Below are 25293 nucleotides of genomic sequence, written 5' to 3'. Positions count from 1 at the left end.
ATTTGCCTGTTTAATTTGCCTATTTTATTTGCCTGTTTAATTTGCCTATTTTATTTGCCTGTTTAATTTGCCTATTTTATTTGCCTGTTTAATTTGCCTCTTTAATTGGCCTTTTTAATATGCCCTTTTTTAAATATGTTTTTTTAATTTGCTTTATTTTTTTTTGTGCCACAGGTCACCACCGAACGGTATACCCAACCTCACAAGTGAGAAAAATTAGTGGCTCTTATGACAGTTTTGCGAAATGCATGTCGTCCCATTTGGATGCTCAAAAGATAGGTTCGTTGTCTTTGCAGAGGTTCAATTTTTTCTTCTCCATCCCTGATGTTTTATGTACATTTATGCTATATTCGCGAATATGAAGTACGTGGCTAGTGGGGGATTATAAAAAAAAAAAAAAAAAGACGAAACTTCCTTAACCCCCTTCCGTTTCTGCCTTGTTTTTCCTCTTCCTCTTCTATGAACAAAACGTTCTCCGTCTGATAACGAAGCTGCAGCATTGTTCGCGTCCCTTCAATTTGCGAGTTTTTTTTTCTTCTTTCTGTTTCGCATGTTAAATGAATGCACAGGGGGGGGAAGGATTATGGGGAGGGCCTTCATGGCGCACTTGAGAAAATTAGGTAAATCGCGCCATACAAAGTGGTCAGTCACACGGTGGGGAAAAAATGTTCATCAAAAATTGTAACAAATGGAAGATGCACCTTTTGGAAAAGGGGATAAGCCGAATGACTAGCCCTAATGGTTAGGGACGAAAAGGGGAACTGCCAAAATAAATGGCTGATCATGGGCAAAGCAGATAAACAGGAATAGGATGAGGTATATCGAAATGGGGGCAAAATAAAATGAATGCCGACGAAGCTGACGAAGGCGATTCAGCAACCCTCCCAACAAAAGGAACTCCCCCTCCCTCTTTCAACCTACTTAAAATTGTAGTACTTTCTCAAAAGCTGAATGTCAAAATCTTCGTTATCCTCAAACGAGTCGTCAGTTTCATCTTCTTTCGCATTTTCCAGCACGTCGTCGTTGAGTGGGTTTTCCCGTCCGACGTCCATAAAACTTTGGAGCTCCCCATCGTCCAAGGAACCTTCTTCTTCACCCTCTCCTGTGCCTTGTCCGTATAAAAAAGAGAAACCATCTTTAAAGCTTTCGGCGCCATCCCTTGGGTAATGCATCCAATCAGTTGAGTCATTATGAAAATCATACAGTTCATCGTCGTAAGTGTGTTTGTTTCTTCTTTCGGCTGGAGCTAAAAGGAGATGATTTAGTCCTTCCGGGAGGTGGGTGCTTTGCGTAACTCCGCCCTCCTCGCCGCTTACTACTTCCCCCATTGAATCATCCATTTCGTCATTCCCAATTAGCACGTGATCATATGAAGAATCGTCCTCCAGCGCCATCGTGTCAACCATATTTAATAAAGCTTCTTCATACTCCTTCTTCAGCATAAGCTTTAAGTCCTCCCTAGTCAATGTTAGGACATCGTTTGGGGGCATCAGTTTCAGCTTCTCTTTTAGTTTCCTCTTCCTTTCTCTGTTGAGCTTTATGGACGTCTCCCAAACGAGTCGGCATATGTTTATCCACAGGCTCTTGGATGGTTCGCAGAAAATCATCTCCAGTTCTAGGAACGAGTTTATCATCCTCTCGTTCAATTTTATGATGGCCGGGTGCATGTAGCTGCGCTTCATTTCTTCGATCACGAGATAGGCCTGCGCGGGGGGGCACACGGTGAGGCAGTGAGGCAAGCGGTGGGGCAAGCGGTCAGGCTTGCACTGAGGAATGTGGTGAACTAGGCGGCCGCCCCGCTGCCCTGCGCGACGCAGTCATAGCACTGATCCACCTACATTTTCATTCTTCTTCTTATGGTTCAGCACGTACGAGTGGATCAAAATGGAGTAGACAACCTCGTCATACTTGTGCCCCTCATTTAAAAACTGCTGAATGGTATTTTCAAAAAGAGTGAAGTTATACTCGGTGAGGGCGTTCCACAATTTGAAATAATAGATTCTCTTTACTTCGTTTTCGTCCTGTCCCTTCTTTAGCTTATTATTTAGGAAAACCTCCTGTCCACCATACTGATTAAACACGTAATCTTTTTTCAACAAGACGGACTGCTCATTCACTTCGGGGGCGGTCTTCACATGTTTGGTGTAGTAGATGGATGGGTATATCTTCAGGTACCTTCTTATCATTTTATTAAAGGAGTGGGAAAAAGAAAGAAAAAAATTGGCTCCCTTGATATGAGGCCAAATGAAGAAAAACCTACTTCGAGGAGGTAAGGCCCCATTTGCCGCTCCCTAAGATTAGACCCTCAATTAACCCCCTTCAAGTGTGTACCATTCCGAGCATAATGATGCACACTTTCCTTTTCCTTTCCCGTAAGCGGTAAAATATTGGCTGCTCACTAAAACACCAAGGGGGGGGGAACACATTTTATATGCTTCCGCTCCACTAAGACAGCCACTCCAAAATAGTGGTTTTTTGGGGCATCCACAACAGTTAATGTCGATCTATACAACACCGATGAGGACATCTCCTGTGTTGCTACAACATAGGGTAAAAAAGAAGAAAAATAAAAAAAAATAAAAATTGCCTCTACCTCGAAGGGGAAGTTTTCCCTCTCATGCGAAAACCACATGTAATGTTCACAGGAAGGGAAAGCATGTTTCTCAAAATTTTACAAGTCCTTCGAAAGGAAACACTCTCATTCACGGTGATTTATATATACCACCTACTGCACAATGTTGTTGTGCAAAGTCTCCCCAGATGTCATGCCCCCATAAGGTTGGATGGTGGTCAAAAAAATCCCTGACGCTGGAGCCCCTTTTTTGAAGAACCACGCCATTTCTTACGTATCGTAGGATTATCTGGATTAACAAATGGGGACACAAATCGATGAATCCATTTTTCGCAATAGAGATTGTAGCGGCGCTGGGTGTGGTAGCGGAGAGACTCCACGCTGTTATGTAAACATGCGCGTAAAAAAGTGGCACATTTGTGACCTTTCCTCTTTCCCACATGAGCAAAAAAAAAAAAAAAGAAAGAGAGAAGTTGCTCACAAAGGTCAGCAGTCCAAGGTGAACATGTTAAGCCCTCATCTCTGTGAGCGGCTTGGACTTGTCCCCAACGTGAAGTTTTTTCCTCTTTAAAAAGGAGTCGCGTTTTTTCCAAACCGAACTAATTTGCCCAATCCGAGCATTTCTTCATTTGTGCTTCTTTTTTTTCCCACATTTCTTTTTCCACGTTTTTCTTTTCCATGTTTTTTTGGGCCCCGTGGAATTTTTGCCAATTTTGTATTTTCCCTGAAAACAGAACCGCCTAATTATACACTTGGGTGTACCACTGGACCTATATGCTCCTATAGAAGAATCCCGAGGCCTGCGTTGGCCAAAACGGTGATGGGAAAAGAAGTGTTGGACGTACAATATGCCGTAACCACTTTTGACCCCAGAAGAGGGCCCAGGAAAATAGCCATCTGGCCCTGGAAGTCTTCAATAACCAAGTAAAGGGACAAAAAGGGGAGGGGGCCTTCCAAAACGGAGCCCCTGTTACATGTCCTGGCTGGGAGAGAAAGGCGAATATAACTGTAGGCAACTGTGCACCGTCAGACACCGCCGCGAATCAACGCGAATCACCGCCAATCAACACGAATCACCACGAATAATCGCGAATCAAGGCGAACAATCGAGAACCACCGCACGTCACTCCGCATCATCCCACCAAATGAACACACCCAGTAAGCGAACGAACTCGACGGGTGGTCCCCCGGCGCAACCCGTCGGGGAAGACAACTCGGAAAGGAAAAACATCGCAGAAGCGAAAAACGACGCGCAAGCCAATATCAGAGCAGACACGAGAGAAAGGAGCACACCACCTCACAAAGAGCACCGCCAATCTGGCAACACGTTTGCAAACATAACCCTCTGCCTGATGGGAATGTCCTCCGTGCTGCTGTACAACTGCGTCTTGAACACTACCCCCCACATCCACGAACTGCTAAACAGAAACATCGTGGTGTCATCTACCTTCTTTTTATACTTCTCCGTCTTGGTGTCCATCTCACTAATCAGTTCTTTATTTATCGAAGTGAAGACGAGGACCTATGACATATGTTTTGTCATTTCGTTTATCCTCCAGTTATTGTACCCTCTTGTTGTAAAGTACTACTATGACCGGACCTTTTTATTTTATTTGCTCATTGGATTCATCGGTGCAACCTGCTCTATGATGAAGACTATGATTTTTTCAATTGCGACCATCGTCGTGAATAGCTCCAAAGTGATCTGTTTGTCGTACGGTCTGACTGGAATTTACTCCCTTTTCATTACGTCTACATTTTTTTATTTTTTAATAAAAATTGACAAAGACGTACATAAGCTTATGCATTCCATATTTGCCACCTGCTTAATTAATTGCACTTTTATCTTCGTCTCCTTCGTTTGCTACTCCCTGTTGAAAAGGAATGATGAGTTTAAGCGTAAGTTCAAGATATACCAGGAAGAAAGGGAGGGGAAACGCTCGCGGAGTGGAAGAGGTACGCTGTTCGACACGGCGGGGGGAACAACCGGAGGGGCGTCTTTCGTGATATCGGTCGAGGGTTCCACTCGCGAAGGTCGCTACAGTGGAAGTGAAGGCGACGAGGACAAGCAGCCCGGAAAGGGAGCTGAGAAGAAAGCTTCGGCAGATGCGAAGGATACGAAGGACCGGATGGACGAGATGAACCCTATGGAGGTAACCCCAAAGAGCCGGTTCTTCCAAAATATCTCCTCATACAACGTCAAGCTAAACGAGATGATGAAGCAAGCCAGGATAAAGGCATTCCTCTACAAGAAGTCCATCGTTTTCCTGTTTTGCACCTTTTATAATATTTTCCTGAAGATCGCAGTTTTCCCTGTTGTCTGCCCAGAAATGTGGACAAAAAATGTGGATGAGCGATACATACTGATTGGCATGGTACAGCTGGCTGACTGTGTCAGTAGGATTTTCCCAACATTTGCAGAGACAGTACCAGCTTTTAAAATGTTTCTTCTGCCACAAAGGAAGGTATTCATATACTCGCTCGCAAGGACGTTTCTATCCGTCCTATGTTTGATAATCCCCCTGACAGATGCGGCCCTGTTACAAAATTTTGTTTTTAAGTGCCTCCTGATTTTTTCCAACATTTACCTAAATGGCTGGTTTGTCGTTTTGTCCTTTATCAACATTTCGGATGTCTTGAAGCCTCTCAACTCGATGAGCAACGTGGCCATGGTAAGCAGCTTTGGCTCCTCGCTGCTCCGGGTGGGCTTGCTCACGGGCTACGCTGCCTCGATCATCTACAAGCGCTACGTCGCGGGGGGGTGCAGCGGTAATGCGATAAAGCTGTAAGGCGGCGAAGCGATAAAGCGGCGAAGCGCCCGGTTTAACAGCACGTTTGGGACAGCCCAACGGGACTGCGAAATAGTCACTTCATTTCCCCCGCTGCGCACATTTGTATGCTTCCCCCTGCATTTTTACCCTCCCGATCGAGTATGTGCCCACGTGTACATGTTGTATTGGCAGACGAATCGAGGCCCAACTCCCCGTGGCTCTTTTTTTTTTTTTTTTGCACCCTGCCCGATTTGAATAGACCCTCGCATTGTGAACCCCAAAGTTGGGGACGCCTTCCTAAAGTAAAGCGTGTGTTAACAGGTGCCCCTGTGAAGAAGCACCCATGCATTTTTCCCCCATTCGAAGGTTATAATTGGTGAAGTGTGGCCTAACAGCGGAGTTTGCCACCTGCATGCGTTTTATTATTTTTTTCTTTTTTCAATGGAACCTAAATAATGAAGAATAAACAAATTAATCCTTCTTCTTCACCTCGTGGCGTGACTTGATTAATTTTTTTTTTCTCTCCTGTTTTCATCCTCCTTAACACTTTTAAATAATTTTCATCCGTAAAAATCCAACTCGCTCCTCAATTGTTTGCATTTTTCCCATTCGTGTGTTTTCCCCTGGAGAAGGGGCATCACGCAGAGTGGCCCATAAAAAAAGTTACCATTCGCAGCTCACCAAAGAGATGAAAGTCTTTCTCAATCTACTATTGCAAAGCAATTCGCCTATATTGTTTCACTTCAAATTACCGACTTATGCTCATAAAAAAACTTTCTTTTTTACGTTTCCCCCAGAGAGAAATCGTCCTTTTTTTGTTAAAACATGAGGGAGTCTCGACTGTAAGCCTTGGGGCCAAGTCGAAAGGTGCAATTCGTTTTTGCACGCCAAGAAGCGCCACCTTCACTTCGTTATGCAGCGCGGGGGTGGGCAAGCGCCCCCTCCGGGGGAAACGCAGTTCTTCCATTGTGCAGGCGGTGCAGGCTCCGAATGAGGCAAACGCGGCGAGCAGTACCCCCTTGGGGGAGTGCACACCAACACATTGTGGCGAAGGCAGTGCGTATAGTGACCACCGTGACCTCAACAGCGATGTGCCCAAAAAGGACCATGTGTACGAAACAAACGATGTGTACGGAAACGACGATGTGCACGAAAAGGACGATGTCTACGAAAACAGCGAGTGTGTCTACATTAAGGGAGAAAGAAAATTCGTTGTGCGCAGGCGAAAGGGGGGAACATGCACAGGGAGCTCCTCCAACGGTGATGCAGCGGCGGTCAGTGTCTGCGAAGGTGTCCAACCCGGGGGGGATCAGACTGAGGAGAGCTACACAGGGGGAGACCCCGTGATGAGCCCCCAATTGAGAAGCGTCCGCGAAACTGAAGATGCCAATTTATGTTTTCCCGAAAGGGGGAGGTATGGGGGTTCCCCTTCGAAGGGGGGATCAACATCCATGGCCAATGCGGAAAGTGAAGCCTCCCCCACAAATTGCGGACACCAAAGTGATGACGCAGTTCCCTGGGATACCCCGAAAAACGAAGCACTGATGAGAATCCTCACCGAACCAACTGACCACCTGATGATGCGAAACGAAAGGCGCTTCTGCGACTTCCTGTGGGTAGTAGCCAAGTCAGGGAAAGGGGGAGAGCCAAACTACAAAAGACGAAGGAGTAAAAAGTTAAAGGGCGAAGGATATGGAGGTCATGGAGGAAATGTCATTCTGAAAAGTAAAAGAAGCATTTACGATTTAATCAAAATAGAACAAAAGGTTAAAGCAAATGATGGAGAAAATTTTAAAGAAAACAGCCGAGGAAAAGATGGCAGTGACAAAGTCGTATTCGTGCCGGTAGGAACAATTGTCCGGAAGAGAATTTACTGTAAAAAAAAAAATGAAAATAATAGGAAGATATATAAAAGCATTTTTTGGTATCAATTTTTACAGGAAAATGAGGAACTGTTGGTAGCTCGAGGAGGAAAAGGAGGAATATCATATTCTTTTTTTAAAAAGCATGATTATAGATTGCCTGAGAAGGGGGAGAAGATGCTCCTCGAATTGGAGCTCCGACTATTGAACGATGTAGCCTTCATTGGCATTGAGAACAGTGGAAAAACATCCCTCTGCAGTAGCCTCAGTAGGTACTATGGGAACATTAGTAGTCACATATTTAGCACCACCATACCACACGTCTCCAACATTAACTACATCGATGGGGTCGAAATAACCCTGCTGGATACCCCCTTCCTGTTTCATAACGCACACAAGGATTGCAGCCGGGGAAAGAGGATCCTAAGACATCTATACAGAAGCAAGCTTATCGTTTACGTCATCGACGTTGCGAGTGACAAACTTGAAAATGTGGACGACACACAGGTGGAAGACTACTACACGGAGAGCCTAAAGGGGGGGAGTGGCAGGGAAGCGATGGACGCCATAGACGCGATGGGCGCCGTGGACGCATTAACGCCACACACACAGAGGGACAACTCCAGTGAACAGAAAAGTAATCATGTCCACACATCGAAGGAATCCCGTGCCAACCTAAAGGACTACCATAACGATACAATAAAGCAAATAAAAATGCTTCGAAATGAACTCTTCCTTTTCAATCCGGATTACTTAAAAAAAAAGGAACTTGTCGTTGCCACCAAGTGTGACATGCTACACAAGAACGCCCTACTAAATCTAGACTCTCTTTATTTCCGTCTGCAAAATTTGTTCCCCCATATAGAAGTTATTGGCACCTCTGCCAAGTTCGGCCTAGGCATAAAGCTCCTCAGCAAGAAGATACGAGATCTTATATACCCTCAGGACGTCCTAAACAGTCACAAAATGTATGCCAAAAATATAGAGGACTATGTCATTCCTACGCACAGCCACGTTAGGGAGGGACAACGACGGCTGCAGAATTATGAGCTACCAGAGAATGTCAAACATATGTACGAGCACAACTACATGGAAAACTTCGACTACTTTTTGAAGAAGTCTCGCGGGAGGGGGCATGATGTGAGTGTTAGCGACTCTGGAGATGGGAAAAATTTGTTAACGGGGGATGCTAGAGGAGGTGTCACTCCTTAATGGATAGACTACAACGCCCCGACAGTTGTCCACACTTGGGGGGTGGGGTGCAAGGGGGACAACCTACGGAATAACTGTTGACGTGAAGGGGGATCCACAAACGGCACACATACATAAGGGTATCCCCATATGGCACAAACGAGGAGATAACTAGGATGCAGAATGGTCGACGGAGGTCTTCGCCAAAAAAGGGGGGAGTCTGGGGGGGAAGAACCATCAAGGGGAGAAGCTATTCACGGGCAAGTTGCAGTTGTACAGCTTACACAGCTTCTCAACCAACTTCCGACTATGGGCACCGTAGTTGGTGTAACTCTTCATATCACTATTCAGCGTTGAGAGGACGATACTTCCCGTTTCAAGGAACTCCACGTTTTTTTCGTTTTCCCGTTCGATGAGCTTGGTCCTGCAGTGGCGCAGCGGGGGGACGGCGATGGTTCCGATCAGGTCCTGCGCAGGGGGGTGGTGATGGGGGAGAATGAGGTGCCAACGCGCGATGGGGAAACCTATATGGAAAGGTGACATTGCAGAGTTAGCAGAAACGCATAAGCCGAAGTAGCATTAATAGACCCCTGCACAGATAACACTTGGCGAACGGCCCCCCTCTCCGACGCGCGGCACCAAAACGGGGAAGCCACAACCCACCTTGTTATTTAGCAGAGGATTCAAAAAAGGGTAGAACTCCTGGGCGAAGTAGGAATTCTTGAAGGTGAACAGAGCAGTTAAGCAGCTGCGCAAATTTTCCTTGAGCAAAAAGGAAGGGATGAGTTGAAAGGAGTTCCGCTTCTTATTGTAAATTACATTTTCGTGAAAAATGGAGAAATGAATCGCCAGGGGGGTGTACACAGAGCAGAGCAGCTCATTGTAGTTATTGCTCAGGCGTATTTGTGGGAAGGAATTCGTTTGGTACTTAAAAATTTTGTAATTCAAGGAGTAGTTGCTTTGGGCCTTTTTCCAGTTTGCTTTATAGTTTTGCCTCATATGGTAGGAAGGAGCCCCTCCTCGGCCCTCTCCTCCTGCCCCGGTTCCAGATCCAGAGGAAGAATAATCCGTGGCAGATGTCATGTGCGCACTTGAGAAGTCTTCCTCCACTGAGTGGATAAATTTTTTCAATTTCTTCTCGAGCAGGGAAAAGGTGTTATCCGTGTAGTAGTACTTCACCACAATGAAATATTCAAACATGCAGCTATCGTTGCAAATGTGATTGATGTTGCTAACGTTAAGGATGGTGTTGTTTCGGAAGAGCACTCGGTCTTTGTAGACATCAGATGCGGTGGTGTCGGAGGCCATAGCATCTGCTGCATGAGCGGCCGCGTCCAGCGCTGCAACCGCCTGAAGTGTTTTCGTCTGAAATGTCTTCTCCTGGTGCGTGTTCGCCTGACCGTTCTGCAGGGCCTTCTCGGCGCTCACCCGACGATCGTAACCACAGTCCAGGAAAAACTGGTAACATTTGATAAAGTCTTGTATAATTTTGTCCATCACATTCGAATTAAAATTTCGGAACATCTCGTCGATGTACTTAACATACGTGAACATGTCCATGTCGAAGGTAAACAATTCGTCCGAGTGAATAACGACCTTGCCACTGGAGCGCAGGATGTTTAAGGACATAATCTTGTGCAACTTAAAGAGGTTGAAATACACCACCGTGTCGCTCACTTGGCTGTCATCATCCAAGAATTGAAGATAATCGTTAAATATTCCCTCGAAGGAAATCTCCTCAGAAGGCTTACTCAGGTATTCATAAAAGAAGTAGTAATTGTAGTACAGACTGAAGAAGTCAAAGTGCTTGTTCTCGATGTCGCAGCATTTCCAGCAGAGCTGCAGGATGATATATGTGTCCATTGCAATTTTGTTGTTTTTTAAGAAGGCAAATTCCGTCTCGTTCTGCTGAATCAGATTGACTAAACTTTGCAGTGTGATGCCGTGCCTCTTCCTTACCACCTTGTGCAGGTCGTCCTTGTATTGTTTGAAGGGAAGACTACTTGCTCTCCCCCGCTCCACGTGATGATGCGCGTAGAGCTCGTCGTGGATACTCACCAGCTCGATTATCTTTACGAGAAATTCGTATATGATTTCGCTTTTGACGTATCGGAAGCCCCTTCCTTTTACGAACAGCAAGTTGTTGGTGCTGTACTTTTGCATGTGCAGTAGGTAGCTGCAGATTTCTTCCGTGGAGAACTGCAGGTTTTCGAAGAGGGCCTTCCTGCTGAGGTAGATGACGCCGTCCTGGTTTGGGGCATCGTCTTGGCCGACCCCCCCCTCCAGCGACTCGCTGTGCACGATCAGGTAGTACGAAAAAAGCAGCTCGATGTTGCTGAAAATGGTCGCCTTCTCGGACAGCACGAGCTTCTCCTTGCAGAGCCCCATGATGGACAGCGTTTTGACTAGGTCCTCGGCCGCGTTACTCTCCGCCGCTGTGTTACTCAACCCCGCCGCCTTACACTCCGCCGCGTTTCCACCGTAGTACTTGGAAAAAAACGACTTTAGGCAAATGGCAAGCGTCCCATCAATATCGTTGAGCAGAATGTTATACGTCTTATTTCTGGTGCACAGGACGGCGTCATTAATTTTTCCCAAGTTCAGGCACAACTTGTACAGGATGTAGTTAATGTCCTTATTGCCCGAGAAAATTAAATTCACTCGATACTTTTTAAGCCTTTCCGAATTTAAGCTTTCATTTGGACCATTGTTCATCTCAAACATGTTGTGTCTGTCATGGTGCCCCCGAAACATGCTGGAGCCATGCATGTCGTTTTTATCGTCCGACGTGTTGTAGTTGTGGCTTTTCAAAAAATCATTGTACTCTTTTATGTACTTATTAAAAATCTTGAAATAAATTTCTCCAGAGTTTTTTATAATATCCTTTACTTCCTGGTTGATACAAATTAAAAGCCACTGATCGTTTATACATTTAATCCTTTTTGATAAATAGATTTGCCAAATTTCGTCCTGCACGATATCTTCCTTCTCCTCCTGTTCTTCATTAAAGTCTTCCCTTTTTTTCCCACTCTTGGTGATACTGAGGACATTTTTAATCGTCGTGTTGATTACGGGGCTGCTGGCAAAAACTAGCGACTTGTCCGCAACATCGCAAACTTCATAGATGTAGTTGCACCGATTGTAAATGCTACTCTCCCTTTGTTCCGTCACATTTTCCATCTCATTGCCATACTTGTTGTAAAAGCTTGGATATGTAGTATACTTCAGCATGCATATGTTTTCATTCTTCGACATTTCATGTATCATCCCTTCTATTATATGGGCCGATACGTATAATCTGGGGACCTTCCTCAATTTCCCTACATCGGTCACTATGCTCTTCTGCACCTTTATCTCGTCCTCGAAGTTGTAGTGCCATTCCATGTAGGCCCATAGATGGTCAATTTCGTGCACATACTTTTCCCGCTCTGTTAATCCCGCTGTCTTTTGCTTTTGTGTGTACTGTCTTTTCTGTACATTGAATATGTTCCCCTCCGGGTTAACTAGCTTCTCATCACTGATGATGTTCTTCTCTTCGATCAGAAAGTCCGAGAAGTCTGCCTGGATGTCCAGCAGCATCAGGGAGTAGTCGCTCTCCCGGCTGCTCCCCCGCTTCAGGGGCACTATTTCGCATCCGTTCTCAAGGTACTGCGGTGAAGGAGTGGGAAGAAGTAGGGGAAGTTTATCAAGTGCAAGGAACTTTCCTTCTGCAAGCAACTCTCGTTGTGCAAGAAACATCCGTTGTGCAAGAAACATCCGTTGTGCACGACGTGTCCGGGGCAGGAAGCTCCGTGTGATATGCTGTGCAGTGCACTCAGGCTGAGCACTTCAACCGTTCGAAGGTCAACACGGTGCGAGAACAACATCTTCCTAAAGTGCCCACTAGACTGGACAATACAAACACATGCATGCCCACGCCGCAACGCCAGACACAACAGAGGAAAGGTAAATCTGCCTCTCTTTTCTCTTCATGTTAAAATTATTACCCATTTGTAGGATCTCGTTTCGTTCATCCTTCTGCAGCTTTCCCGATGTTGCCCTCTAGCCGTGTCCCGCTAGAAAATATTTGCCTGGCAGATGCGGCCAAAGGGTTATTGATATCTCAGAGGCAGTGTTAATTTGAGAATATACTCTGCTGTACACAAATGGTACATGTACAAATGGTGAACATACAAATGGCACACAAACAAATGGTACTCATACAAATGGTATACATACAAATGGTATACATACAAATGGTACACCTTCTCTCCTCCCAATTTCGAGATTGTACCATTTAAAGGATAAAATAAATTATAAATCAAAAACGGATCTCAGTATTCCCTGTATCGTACGTATGACCATGCGCACATCTACATTTTTAAAGGGCGCATTTATTGTGCCTCCCCTTGGAAGATCCACTTACGGTGCACTTCTGGAACACCCCATGTGCGCAATTATCTACGCGCTTACTGTTCTTAACGGGAATGGGGCAAATTTTGTACCTATGGTGCCTCTGTGGTGTACGTGAAAGGTTAGTGTTTGCTTTTCTTTTTTTTTTAAAATGTGTGTTTTTTTTTTTTTTTTTTTTTTTTTTTTTAAAATTTGTTTTTTTTTTGTTTCCCTTGACCCAGCGTGGAGCTAAACTGGAACAGATGCTAACCATGATGTGTGCGCTCAGTTTGGCATAAACAGGAGGTGCGCTTTTGCTTCCCCTCTGAACATGCCCACAGGGTGGTGCTTCTACGTGGTAGCTTCTTCACCTTTACAATGCGGGATCTTAGATGTGGATTTAGGATCAGCGCTGCGAATAGGGCCTCCACACGGGTATATACCCACTGCAATGAATTCGCCTCGGCTCTTCCCTTAGTAGGCGTAGGAAGTCACCCCAAAGGGGGTAATTAAATAAATACACAAAGAAATGCACAAAAGAATACGCAAATAAATATATAATTAAAAAAAAAAAAAAGAAGACAGTTTAGCCGGCGCTTCCCGCTTAACTGCAAAGCGCAGCCCAAAATTGGTTCCCCTCAAAGCGGTAAAAAAAATACAATCACGAAAATCCCCAAATTAGGGATTCAAACAGATTTTTATTCACAGAGGCTCATTCTGCACACATACGTACACTGCGTCCGATTCGATTCAGTTCAGTTCAACACTTCCTTGCGCGATGGGAGAATCCCCCTTTACTAGACCTTGAGCTTATACGCGGCATGGCTAACACATCGCCAAGATGTTCCACTCAAGCGGACGGAGCATCTCAGCTGAGATGGCCTACACCCCAGTATATCTTCTCAACCAATTTGTTACGCATAGAGAAGTTCACGCAACGAGACATCATACGACGTGTGTGTGTATGTCTTTGTATCTGCATGTTTGTCCGTGTTTTTGTGTGCTTTAGCCAGCCCAAGAAAGCGACCTGCCTATTTTTTGGGTGGTGGGAACTCCTACCATATTCTATGCTGGTTGCTCCTCATCGCAAAATTGAATCATCGGGTCGGTGGTACTCTCATGTATTGACGGCTTAAATTTCCCCCTAGGTCTTTCCTTCAAATTCCAGTAATCGTACACATCATCATGCTTGCACAAATATAAAATTTTTTGATCTATGGACTTGTTGCTTACCACACACAGAACAAAATCGCCCACTTTAACATCGCGAAACTGGGCAACGGAAGATGGGGTGCATGCAATTCCTTTCCGTGTACTATTTAGTTTAAAGACACAATTTAGCATCGACTTACTGACCAACATGGCTTGGACAATGTTGCCCCGTTTGGCCAAATCGACGGGTAATCTATACCGCGAATTCATAAAACAGTAATTTACAAAATCTTTCGATTTTTCCAAAACGATTTTCTTTGAAAGCATGTTATCAAAAATCCTGTACAGGGGGAATAAGTACTTCACATTTTTTAAGGCATAAATGATGGACATTTTACTTAATGGTCTGACTTCCCAAATTTTTTCATTCTTATACATTTCCTTTTTGATGCTACTTAAACACTCATCCTTAATCCCCAAATAATCGTTCAAGAGTTGGAGAAAGCTTACTTGATATATATCATTACTTTTGTCCCTTTCCATCAGTAGCATATGCGCCCTGGACGTATCGTAAACGTTTTCGAATTTTATTCCCAGCTGGTTATACAGGGCGGAGCTATCTTCCCTGCAGTCGTGTACCAGTTTTAGCGTTCTCTTATTTTCGATTATTTTTTTAACACTTTTTATGACTGACATTTTTAGCAAGTCGAATATGTAGTACTTCTCACGGGATAAGCACTCACTTTTTTGGGGTGTTCCTCCCCGGGTTCTTTCCTGCGTGTACACCTGCATTATGCATACCTTTCCATACTTCCCCAAATTCGTCCCCTCAAAATCTACTGCAATGATGTCGTTTTGGTTTATTTCTTCAGCGGCGTCATTGCCTTCCTTTTCATTTTCTACAATCCTTATGTCTTTATGGCTACTTTTCTCAGTGTAACATCCAAACAGGGTGGAAGCCTGGTCCGTGTTTGCTTGGCCACATCCTGTTTCACGCCCTTCAGAAATGGTCGAAATGGACTTGCCCCTCCAAAACACCTTTCGCCTTTTTACTGCATCCCCATTTTGTTCCTTCCTCAAAAAGCATATACTAACTACGTTGGGGAAGAATGGTATACCTTTTTTGATCGCGCACCTGTTCCTGTGGTATAGGTACATTTCAAAATAGCATGCTCTTTCGAAATTTTCGCGCAAAAGGGGCTCATACCACACTATTTATTTTAGTAGCATAAAAACGAGTGGGAGAACACCTTTAAAATGTTTCTCCCATATGGCTGCTAAAATGGTAGTGTATCGCTCCCTCCCGAGGTGAAAATTTGCGGGGGGGGAATTGTCGCTATTTTTATCCCCACAGGGTGTAGGGCTGCTCGGAAGATTATGACCAAACTTCGAAACGAAGGAAAATTAAGAAAAAGTTAAAAAAAAATAGCCGCGATTCCGTATGCCACGCACGTTTGCACACACGACGTGCGGTTGCCACGCAAAAAACCAGATTCAGCGTTGTAAAAAAGAGAAAAATATATGAACAGGCAAGGTTGTTGTGCCATTTCAAGCTATTTGTAAGTTTTTTTTTTTTTTCTCCCTTTTGGCTACCTGTGCACACATTTTACAATTTGTTAAAAAAAAACTAAATCGATGCAAAAAATAAGCTGCGTTTATTTTATGCTTTTTTCCTATCGATCTTTTTATTTCCTTTTCGCAGCAAGATTACCAAATTGGAATATTCATTTTTTTACATTTTTTTCGAAAACTTTAAGATACATTTTTAAAGGAGTCCAATCTACGTCCCCAACAATTATACACTTGCACAACATAGTATACGCTTTAATATACTGACACTTTTCACCAACTGTCCTTTTTGCTTCCCATCAATATATAGACATTCTGCGTGAGGGCAAATTCACTCCCACAGCATACACCTTTTACGCATTAGCAAAAAAGAAAATACGGGTTCCATTTTATTTCCCCGTGTCGGCATCCCCCGAATTAAAATTTAGCAACGCTATTACAAATACAACACTTCATTTTCATAGAACGTTTTTTTGCTTATGATGGAAGAGGCCAGTTGCATCCCTGGGTACAGAAAAATAAACGCGCAGCTACTGTACAGGCCACAAGAAGACTACGCATTCGTTAATGATATAAAAGCTAGGCAGTTCTTTTACAATCCATACTTCCGCAAAGAACCAGAGGGCCCATATGTCAAGGAATATCACGAGAAGTATCCGTTTGGCGAACCGCTAAACGGGTCCGTGTTTTCCCCCCTCACTATGGCGCAGCAAACCATGAACAGACAGTGCAACCCGTTTGTGTCCTACCCGTACGGAGTTCCTCGAGATCCCCCATATGAAAAGTGCTCCAAATGTAGAGGGAACAAAAAAAGTAATAAAGAGAAACGGAAAAAAAAGGAGAAAAATCGTCATCAAAGTGGTCATCAAAGTGGCTTATTCGCTTCGAAATTGAGCTCCCCCATTGATTACAACGCACCGCAAGGGGACTCGCGTCATTATGAAGAGAACCATTTTGATCAGACTAGGGACTACCCCGCGGTTCATTATCCAGAGGAGGGAAGCAGCCGAAATGGGGATTCACCTTACAACTCGTTCGAAATGACCACTGCGAATGACTTGGAAGGCACATACGCGCGTTCCAATGATGGAGAAAGCGCATGTAACGAATTGGAGAGTCCAATAGAGAACTGCGCCGACTACGTCCATGTTGACGAGCCTGAGTACCATTACAGCTATAATGAAGAGGCAAATAAGAATTCGCAGAAGGGGCTACAAATGGTGCACGGAAAATTTCTTCAGCAGAGGAGTGATCCTCACCTGAGCGACGATGGACAACGCCCCTCTGAGCAAAAAGTCACTTTTGATGTGAAAGGAGAAGATCAATTCAGCACGATCTTTGCAGATTCCGATGAGGAGAGGGCAAGTCTCCATGATGCGGAAGCGCAGAACGAAGTCGAGGGTATCTTAAGCCAATACATAAACGATATTAAAAAGAAGGGGCCCAATGGTAGCAAGCATCAAACAAAGGGGAGCACAAGTGGGGATGATCCATACGACACACCTGTACGAATCAAAAGGGACGCGGAGGATTTGCACGACAACGAAATGGTGGCCGTTAAAATGAACGCGCAGGAGAAGGGAAAAACACCCAAAAAGTCCCACCCACCACCAGGTGACGGCGCAAAGCGAGATAAGCATGATAGGCAGCCCATCAAACAGGTCAAAATTTGCGAACATGAAAATGTGTGGAATAAGTATAGCGTTACTGAGAGTTGCAAAAATAGGGAAACTTCGAATGAGCGTTTGAAAGTGGAAGGCTCATCGGGGAGAGATGCCCACGATTCGCAGAGTCCGCGCAGTCCGCGTAGTCTGCATAATAGCCGCAGTCCTCACAGCTTGTTCAATCAGCAGGTTAGCGAAAGAGGGAAAAGACCGGACCGTCACGGCAGATTCTGCAAACAAGCTACTCCAAAGTACGAAGCAGCGAAGAAGGATCTCATACAGTCAAGACATAAAAGAGAAACTGCTAACACCCAACAAATGTCAACATCCAACGAGGAAGACAAATGGGGTGCCATTTCTGCAAAAAAAGGTGCCCCGAAACAGGGGAAGGGATACTACCCACATAGGGACATTATGCCACCAAAAAGGAAAACTGAGAAGAAAGAATTAACTTATAAAAACTCCAGAATAGCAATTGGGAGAACAAAATCGTTGAGGTTTAGAAGAGGTACCGTTACTTTCCCCACGAAAAATATTAACTTCCAACATAGGAAAAAAAGCATTCTGAGCAAACAAAAATCGATGTTCGAAGGGAAGCTCAAAAAGCAAAACACGGTAGCCTTGAAGAGGAGAAAAACCATGTCTAGGCTAAGTTCTATGAAGAACCCACCTTACACCATCGTCTTAAATAAAAAGAAGGTCATGAATATGCACAAAGGGATTCCTCCTTTGGAGAACAAGAAGGATAAAATGAGTGGTATTACCCCTGTTGGCGCGAGGAAAATGCTCGCCAGGTCGAAAACCAAGGTCCTCCTCATTGATAATGAAACGAAAGTATTTAAAAAACAAAATGTGAAAATGGTTTCAAGGAATCCATTTAACCCAATTGCATCTTCTGTGGAAAATTCCACGCGTAACGAGCCAGAAAATGGGAAACAGAAAAAAGAAACGGACATGACCGGAAGTGCCAAAAGAGAGAGTGTACACCTGAGCGCTAATGCGGATAGGAAAAAAAACTACCACGCCTCTGTTAGAAATAAGCTGAAATCGAAAAAGGAGGAAATGTTCCAAAACATTATATCCTTGACGAAAAACATGAAGGAGAATCCGCTAAAGAAGAAGTACAACGATCAGATTGACCCTCGCGATTTGCTATCGGTCACGTCTACCAATAGCAGCGCTGTGGCGGACGATGATTTGTAGTGCACGAGGAGCACTGGGGGTACCGTACGCGTAGAGTCCAGTACACCGAACGGGAAAAAAGAAAAGAACCGACCCCGCAACCGTCGCAATGTGAGCAATCGGTGCAACCGCGAGGGCCAGCATCACCGCAATTGGGCACACAACAAGTAGTTGCCACACTCCTCGGCACAAAGGAGCATGCTCTAGCCGTTGTGGCAATTCCGCCAGTGAAGGGAAAAACTTCTACGGAGTTTTTTTTTTTTTTTTTTTGCTACTCCCCCCAGTTTAGCTGATGCAGCGAGGTTGCATTCCTGACCAAGCAGTGTGACGAAGAAACGAGGCCATGGCAAGCTCATCCAACAGACGCGCCTGTAAGGTACGCTCAAAACATTGCTCTACATATGCAATGCTTTTTGGACGACGTTCATTTTGCCCTTCACCGCGTCTTAGGAGGTGCATTATACCCATCTGGTGCGCAAATTGGACACCTTTTTTGTCCCCTTTTTTGTCCCCATTTTGGTCCTTTTTTTTCCCTTTTTTGTCCTTTTTCTGTCCTTTTTTGATGTTCGATCCCCCGTTTAGTGCACTACTGCACCAGGCGCAGGATCAGTTTGAAAGACTTCCCTCGTTCACCAGAGGGGGGATTACGTATTTATCCGCGCACGTTGCGTGAAGCATATTTGAGACAACACCAAGAGAAAAGAACAAAAAAAAAAAAAAGGAATGACTTGACTGTCCCAGGTGAAACGTACACACCTGTGCGAAGTTCCAGCGGGTGATCAATTTAGTGAGGCCTCTATAGTGCGTACTAACACTTGGGCTAACCTTCCATGAGAAGTTAAGCACATGGAGAGTATCGGTCCGTGGAGCCTCTTCAAAATATACCTTGGTGAGGAACTCAAACAAAAATGTGTACCAATCGTTCTCCTAGCGAGGTATGCGAATAGTGACGATCTGTTTACAATGCGGATGTTGCTGACTTGTTGGCTACCCTTCCAACAAATCATCGCAAAAAAATGAGAGAGAAAAAAAAAGATCGGCGCGCATCTTCTACCCGACAGCTTTTCCAAAAATGGATAAACTTTCACAAAGGGACCAAAAAATTATTATAACACTTTGGGTGTTTTTTTCAACATGGTGAAAAAAAAAAAGACTATGAACAAATATCAGTGGAGGCAGAGGGGAGAGGAGCAGAAAAAAAGGGTAATGCAATTTGTTCATAATGGTTTTTACATGGATAGGTAGCTTTAGCTTTAGGAAGATACACAATGGAGATTCTTTTTTTTTTTAAAAAAAGAGCTAAACAAAATTGGCTTTAATGAGGAGAAGAAATGGATGTACATGTGAAGCAGTCGAGATGTGCACACACCAGTGTGCTCTTCTACTTCTTCTTTCTAGGCTGCGGATCCGCCCCCCTCGCCACTACTTGTCAGCACAGCGAACTGAGAGGCTGGCGGTTTTCACTTAATTTGTACCAGCTCACATAAACATACCGGTACAGCAGTACTCAGAAAAAAAAAAAAAAAGCTAAGCAAATTTCTTTAACAAATTGTTCAAATAATCCATAGTTATCAGGGTAATCATAGCATGGGGCGCAATACGTACATAGTAGGTTGAGTAACTTGCGTAGAAGATGGATATGCCCCCCTTTTTGTATAACTGGAGTGAGCAGTCAAGCATGTTTTTGTAGGGCATTTTCTTCGTCACAGGGTCGACTTTCATTTTCTGCATGCATGTTTTGACAAAATCGAAAGGTAAACTCAGAGTGACTGCAAAAAAGCCACTAACCACACTAGCAAGGAGATTCGTTTTCATACCTACCCCTAGATATTTTTCTAGGTACTCCTTCGATTGATCATATGTAGAGAGCATGCCCAGATTTAATGACATAGCTCGTGCAATGGTTGGCACGGATCCTTTCCACAACGCCAGAATTCCCTCCTCTTTTGAAATTCTATACATAGCATTGAACACGCCTGTGTAATTTCTCTTCAATTCTTTGGGCAAGGTATTATCAGCTTGTAGTCTAATTAGGGACAGATCTGCTGGGTTTCCCATTAAGGCACCTAGGCCTCCAGCAGCGAGTGCACAAAAACATTTTTTGTAAAATGGTAAAGGTTCCCCTTCTTTCTTTACCATATCAGAGAAAGTTCTAAATAATCCTAACCTTCCCGTGGTGTATACAATTTGTCGAGTAAGCCCTGCATCTAACCCTTTATACAGAGATAGTATGCCTTCATTTGCTATGATATTTTTGCCTACAATAAATGGGTTCTTAACTGCGCTTTTCCCTTCAGCGTTTAACTGAATCCGCACCTTGATCATGTCAAGTGGCTGCACACAGAAAGTTGCAAACATCCCACTGGCCCCACCCACTGCAAATGGCTTTACCTTTTCCAACGGGCTCTTTTGTTCATTGATTTTTTTTTTTATTTCTACATTTGAGCTGGCCTCCAAATCGTATTCCGCAATTTCTTTGTTCATTTTTGTTGAGGGAAAAAAAAGGGGGACTTCCTCAATAGGCTCCTTTAGAATGTTTCTTCTTACGTGCCTTGCTCCTCGTGAAACGGGTGCACTACGGTTTGGACTAATGAGACAACTGCGTTGTGATGTGCTGCCTTTCGCGGTACCCTTACGCGCATATGGGTTTTGAAGTGAGTAGCTGCGTCGTCTCTAAGGGGGGGAAGTGTCTACACGGGGAAAAACAGAGACACACAGATACCCATGTGGGAATGAGGGTGCATATACGTGGGTAAGGCCACATAGGTGTGTGCACGAGTGAAAGGGAACAAACTTCTCTTCACGCAAATACACTTAAAGGTACCAACGTGAAATGAACGCATCCCCGGGCCTACCTTCTTTCTCCTTGCTCGAATTCTCTTACGGGTAATGCTATGCTTTCTTTTGCGGCTGAAGATTGTCATACCTCAGATGATCACTCCTTAGGTTGTCACTCCTTACGCAGCATTATCGCTGAACTGATGGGATGGAAATAGAATGCGCCGCGACGGTGTGGTAACGTAGGCACTTCACGGAGGTGACCACGTATGAACATTACGTACACATACATGGGCCTACGTTTACCGCGCGCACGCCTTGGTTTTCCACCCCCTACTCGGGACTCCCCTCACCTGGGCAAATCAAACTCAACACAAAATCTTCCCGATCGATGGGCTGATATCTACATATGCTCAATTGTGATTCTTTTTTTTCTTCTTTTTTTCTTATTTTTTTTTTCTTTCTTTTTTTTTTTACTACGTATCAAGCGGCACGATGGAATGAGCTCCAACAAATTGCAATATTCGCATGAAATGAAGTTCCCTTTCCCTAGGAAGTTATACTCCCTTTTTTGGAAGGCACATTTGGGGGATGTACCATTTGGTATATTATACTTCATATACGTCATATACTTCATAGGCCTTTTGCAGAGGCGGGAAGGCGTAGAGTAACAAAGTGAAAAAAAAAAAAAGTAAACCCATCAATTTATTTCTTCTCATGGACGGCTTAACAAAATTGTATATTGGGACCCTCCTGTTGATGGAAAAAACAGTTCCAAGCGGAAAGTTAAAGAAAAAAAAATATTTTCCACCCTTTTTGCCACGTCGAAAGGGATATATATGCACGTGTACCAACCTGTAGGTGCATACAACACACTCAGCGGCAATGGCGGAGCCCCACGCGTTGGCTACGAGAACAACGTGCACGAGGGCGATGTTCTGAAGTGGGTTAAAAGGGTGCCCCTTTATACGTGCGTGCAGCCAACACACAGGAAGCTGCATGGATTTCAAGAGTCACGGCGCCAATGTCATGCAATTTGAGAAAAAGAAGGTCAATAATGTTACTCTGATAGGATGTTACTCCTGGGGAGAGTGACCATATTAGAGCTACTTCACCCGTGTTACTATAAACCATATGCGCAGCTGCATCATTATGAGTATGGTTTTAAAACGTTAGGGATGGCGGAGGGCGTATTTGGCGCCGTTCTGACGACAAAATTTTTCTGCAATTTTATCAGTGGATGAAAAGTAGACGAGATGGGAAAGTGGACAAAAGATGAGGCATGTGCCACTGTTTAATGAAGTTCCTTCTAATGGGCAGCTGAATCAGCCGCGCGCTAGTTAAGTGGGGAAGAGAAAAAAACACTAACAGCTGCATAACCAATCGCATTAAGTCAATCCCATTAAGTCAATCGGTTTGGGGGAAGCCGATTGGAGCATTCCATAGAGGTGATAGTTCGATGCGTTCATCATATGTAGATGATGAGGGGACGCTCAAGCAGGGCCGCTTGGGCACGGCCGCTAAGAGAGGTAACAAAAAAAGGGGAAACCGTGGCGCGCAGGGAGTGAGAAAAAAAAAACACTGCACAGCAACACGCTGCTACACTGGTGATTGACACTCCACTAACTCGCGAGGAGGAGCAGAAAATCCTTGACGTTGGTGACGAGGAGCGTGGCGCCGACGGAGGCGGCCAGCCAGGCGTATCTCAATTTTCCGTACTGCTTAAAAGAGGGGTAAAGGACGAAACCCACGACGGCAGAAAGGATGACCTGCATTTTGGAGGTCCTCTTGAAAATGGTATACAGTTGATAGGAAAAGGTTTTCTTAGGGTTATAGAGACAGTTAACCCCCATGGGGAGGCAATACTTTGGGATTTTCTGAAATGTCAAAATTTCGATGTCTTTGTAAATGTTGGAAAGAAAAGAAACATCTTCCTTCTTCTGGGAGTAGTTACTTAAATTTTTTATTTCGTTCACTGTGGCGAAGGTATTCGAAGAGTAGTCCAGAAAAAAGGACTCATACGTATTGACAGATTTGTCTTTAACAAAATTGAGGAAATTTTTTGTCATATTAGATTTTAGTAAGTAGACCGGTTGAATGAACATGTGGCTGTCAATCTCGTCTGACCCCAACTTGGAAGTGAAACTAGCGTAGGAGGTATTCACATGTTGGTAAATTTTTTTCAGTGAATTTAGTGTATCTTCGTTATTCAGCTTATCGATGATGGTAACGTAACAGTAGGTGTGTCTGGACCCCACGGTGGAGCAAACCGAGTCAACATTGGTAGCGTTAATTTCTACCAGATTCTTCTTCAGGGCATCTTTATATACATTTTTAATATTCGTGGAGGAAATTCGTCTGATGATCTTCACTTGTGCTTTATTATTAACCAAAAGGAAGTAATCGATATTTTCGTTCTCCTTGATGTAGTCATTCTTTTTAACACTGAGTACTTTAAGGGCATCGATGATTTCTTTTTTCAGTGCCTCATTGGTTAAATGGTCAATTTGGTTGTAGCGAATCGCGTAGGTGGTGTAGATGTTGCTAAACTTGAATGTGATATGCTTCACTTGGAGACTTAACTTATTTTTATTGGACAGGAGAAGCACTTTATTGTTTTTGTCAATATGAGAGGATCCAATTTTACTAACAGGATCATTCCTCTTCATGAGGGAGGAATACGCCTTGTTAAAATCGTGCACGTTATAAATTAAGCTAGGATAATTATTAACAATATATGACTGGAAATCTTTCGACGTGGCGTTGAAGATGTTTGAATACAGTTCGTAGGTCCCATCTGGAGCGAGAATAAAAATGGTGGGAAAGATCTTGACATTAAAAGGTACTTTACTCTTAACTAGCTTCTTGTCTGTCAATATGTTTATCCGTCCAAAGGATATATACTCGTGATACATGTCAAATGCTTCTTCCCAAATTTTGGAGAAATTCAAACTTAGGTTATCCGTGTCGGAGTAAATCTGAATAATCCAGTAGTCATTCGAGTTTTCTACCACATCGTTGAAATTCCTTGTCGTCAAATTGATACTGTTTGATTCAATCAGCTTTAATACCTTCCCTTTCGAATGATCATATGCCTTCTTCAATCTCGGATCAGACAAGGTTTTGTATGCCTGGGTAATTTCTCTGAACTTTTTGTCACAGTCTTTGCAATCCTTGTTACTATCTGGGTGGTACATTTTTGATAAATCACGATAATTCTTCTTGATCTTACTTATGCTGTCTCCTCTTTTGCATTTTAACACCTCGTAATAATCAAAGGAGTCTCCATCTTCTAAGTATGTCTCTAGGGAATACTTCTCCTCCATATATTTAAACGTGATCAGTGTCATAAAGGATAAGATAATCCCAATAAGGATTATGTTGTCCGTTAGGAACTTTAATTTGCTTCTGTACATGTCCAATGGGTTTTTCCGACTGTCACTCTGTTTTGCACTTTTTGCATTCCTCCCTTGGGTATTACTCATCAGGCTTTTCTTATCCTTGTGCTCAGTTTTCTTCTTCTGTTCGTTTTTCTTTTTTGTTTCTGTCTCCTCACTGTACTCTACGCTGCTATTTTTTTTCACATTTTTTTCCTTCCCGTTCTGCTCGCCCTTCCCCTTGGATGACGATTTCCCCTTCAGGCTGAACGAGCTCAGATCCGAGGACTCCGCCCCCGTGTCGTACGACGACATGCTCTGCATGTTCAGTCAGTAACTCCGGGGGAGAGAAGTGGGTAGCGGCGCACACACCAGCCGGGTGGCAAAAATGGGGGGATATATCCCAGCGTTAAGGGAGACTACCCCTCAGGGAAAACACCGGCACACTCCTGCTTAGGATGGCACTATCGATTTGGACTTCCACCCACTACCACTCCCGTTTCGCCGTCCCCTCGCTCGATGGACCGCTTACGTGGACTCAAACTTTAAAAGAACTTTCCAGCGTGCTGGGTCATGTTCCTTCTCCCTTTACGTACGTTGCGCTTGCTAGCAACTAGCTGTTTTCTCTCTGCTATTTTTTTTCTTTTTTCCTCTTTTTCGTTTTGCTCTGTTTCATTCGCCAACCATTCTGCGATTTTGTGTCTGTTACGAGTTGTTATCCACACTTGTGAAAAAGGTTTCTTTGTGTTTTTCTGCTTTTTTGCTTTTTGCTTCTTTACATTTTTGTTTTTTTTTTTTTCCAAG

The 25293-nt window shown here is 44.0% G+C and overlaps 8 protein-coding genes across 8 annotated transcripts; 3 read left to right on the top strand and 5 right to left on the bottom strand.

The window, feature by feature from the left end:
- Positions 1 to 917: 917 nt before the first annotated feature.
- On the bottom strand, positions 918 to 2186 carry C922_02655 (hypothetical protein; the record flags this gene model as incomplete). Its single annotated transcript, XM_008818254.1, has 2 exons — positions 918 to 1703; positions 1839 to 2186. The coding sequence occupies 2 exons, from the start codon at positions 2184 to 2186 to the stop codon at positions 918 to 920; spliced, it is 1134 nt and encodes a 377-aa protein (XP_008816476.1).
- A 1531-nt stretch (positions 2187 to 3717) lies between these two features.
- C922_02654 (hypothetical protein) lies at positions 3718 to 5361 on the top strand (the record flags this gene model as incomplete). Its single annotated transcript, XM_008818253.1, has 1 exon — positions 3718 to 5361. The coding sequence occupies one exon, from the start codon at positions 3718 to 3720 to the stop codon at positions 5359 to 5361; it is 1644 nt and encodes a 547-aa protein (XP_008816475.1).
- Positions 5362 to 6101: 740 nt separating this feature from the next.
- C922_02653 (hypothetical protein) lies at positions 6102 to 8417 on the top strand (the record flags this gene model as incomplete). The annotated part of the gene is made up of 1 exon (XM_008818252.1): positions 6102 to 8417. One exon carries the CDS (start codon positions 6102 to 6104, stop codon positions 8415 to 8417), a length of 2316 nt encoding a protein of 771 aa, XP_008816474.1.
- A 216-nt stretch (positions 8418 to 8633) lies between these two features.
- On the bottom strand, positions 8634 to 12262 carry C922_02652 (hypothetical protein; the record flags this gene model as incomplete). Its single annotated transcript, XM_008818251.1, has 3 exons — positions 8634 to 8864; positions 9060 to 12044; positions 12164 to 12262. 3 exons carry the CDS (start codon positions 12260 to 12262, stop codon positions 8634 to 8636), a joined length of 3315 nt encoding a protein of 1104 aa, XP_008816473.1.
- A 1570-nt stretch (positions 12263 to 13832) lies between these two features.
- On the bottom strand, positions 13833 to 15077 carry C922_02651 (hypothetical protein; the record flags this gene model as incomplete). Its single annotated transcript, XM_008818250.1, has 1 exon — positions 13833 to 15077. The coding sequence occupies one exon, from the start codon at positions 15075 to 15077 to the stop codon at positions 13833 to 13835; it is 1245 nt and encodes a 414-aa protein (XP_008816472.1).
- Positions 15078 to 15970: 893 nt separating this feature from the next.
- C922_02650 (hypothetical protein) lies at positions 15971 to 18355 on the top strand (the record flags this gene model as incomplete). The annotated part of the gene is made up of 1 exon (XM_008818249.1): positions 15971 to 18355. One exon carries the CDS (start codon positions 15971 to 15973, stop codon positions 18353 to 18355), a length of 2385 nt encoding a protein of 794 aa, XP_008816471.1.
- Positions 18356 to 19861: 1506 nt separating this feature from the next.
- Positions 19862 to 20818, bottom strand: C922_02649 (hypothetical protein; the record flags this gene model as incomplete). The annotated part of the gene is made up of 1 exon (XM_008818248.1): positions 19862 to 20818. One exon carries the CDS (start codon positions 20816 to 20818, stop codon positions 19862 to 19864), a length of 957 nt encoding a protein of 318 aa, XP_008816470.1.
- A 1916-nt stretch (positions 20819 to 22734) lies between these two features.
- On the bottom strand, positions 22735 to 24813 carry C922_02648 (hypothetical protein; the record flags this gene model as incomplete). Its single annotated transcript, XM_008818247.1, has 1 exon — positions 22735 to 24813. One exon carries the CDS (start codon positions 24811 to 24813, stop codon positions 22735 to 22737), a length of 2079 nt encoding a protein of 692 aa, XP_008816469.1.
- Between the last annotated feature and the right edge of the window lie 480 nt (positions 24814 to 25293).

Source organism: Plasmodium inui, assembly GCF_000524495.1.
Source record: "Plasmodium inui San Antonio 1 unplaced genomic scaffold supercont1.9, whole genome shotgun sequence".
NCBI lineage: Eukaryota > Apicomplexa > Aconoidasida > Haemosporida > Plasmodiidae > Plasmodium > Plasmodium inui.
The sequence above is the reverse complement of the archived record's forward strand: the minus strand, read 5'-3'. Positions and strand labels throughout refer to the sequence as shown.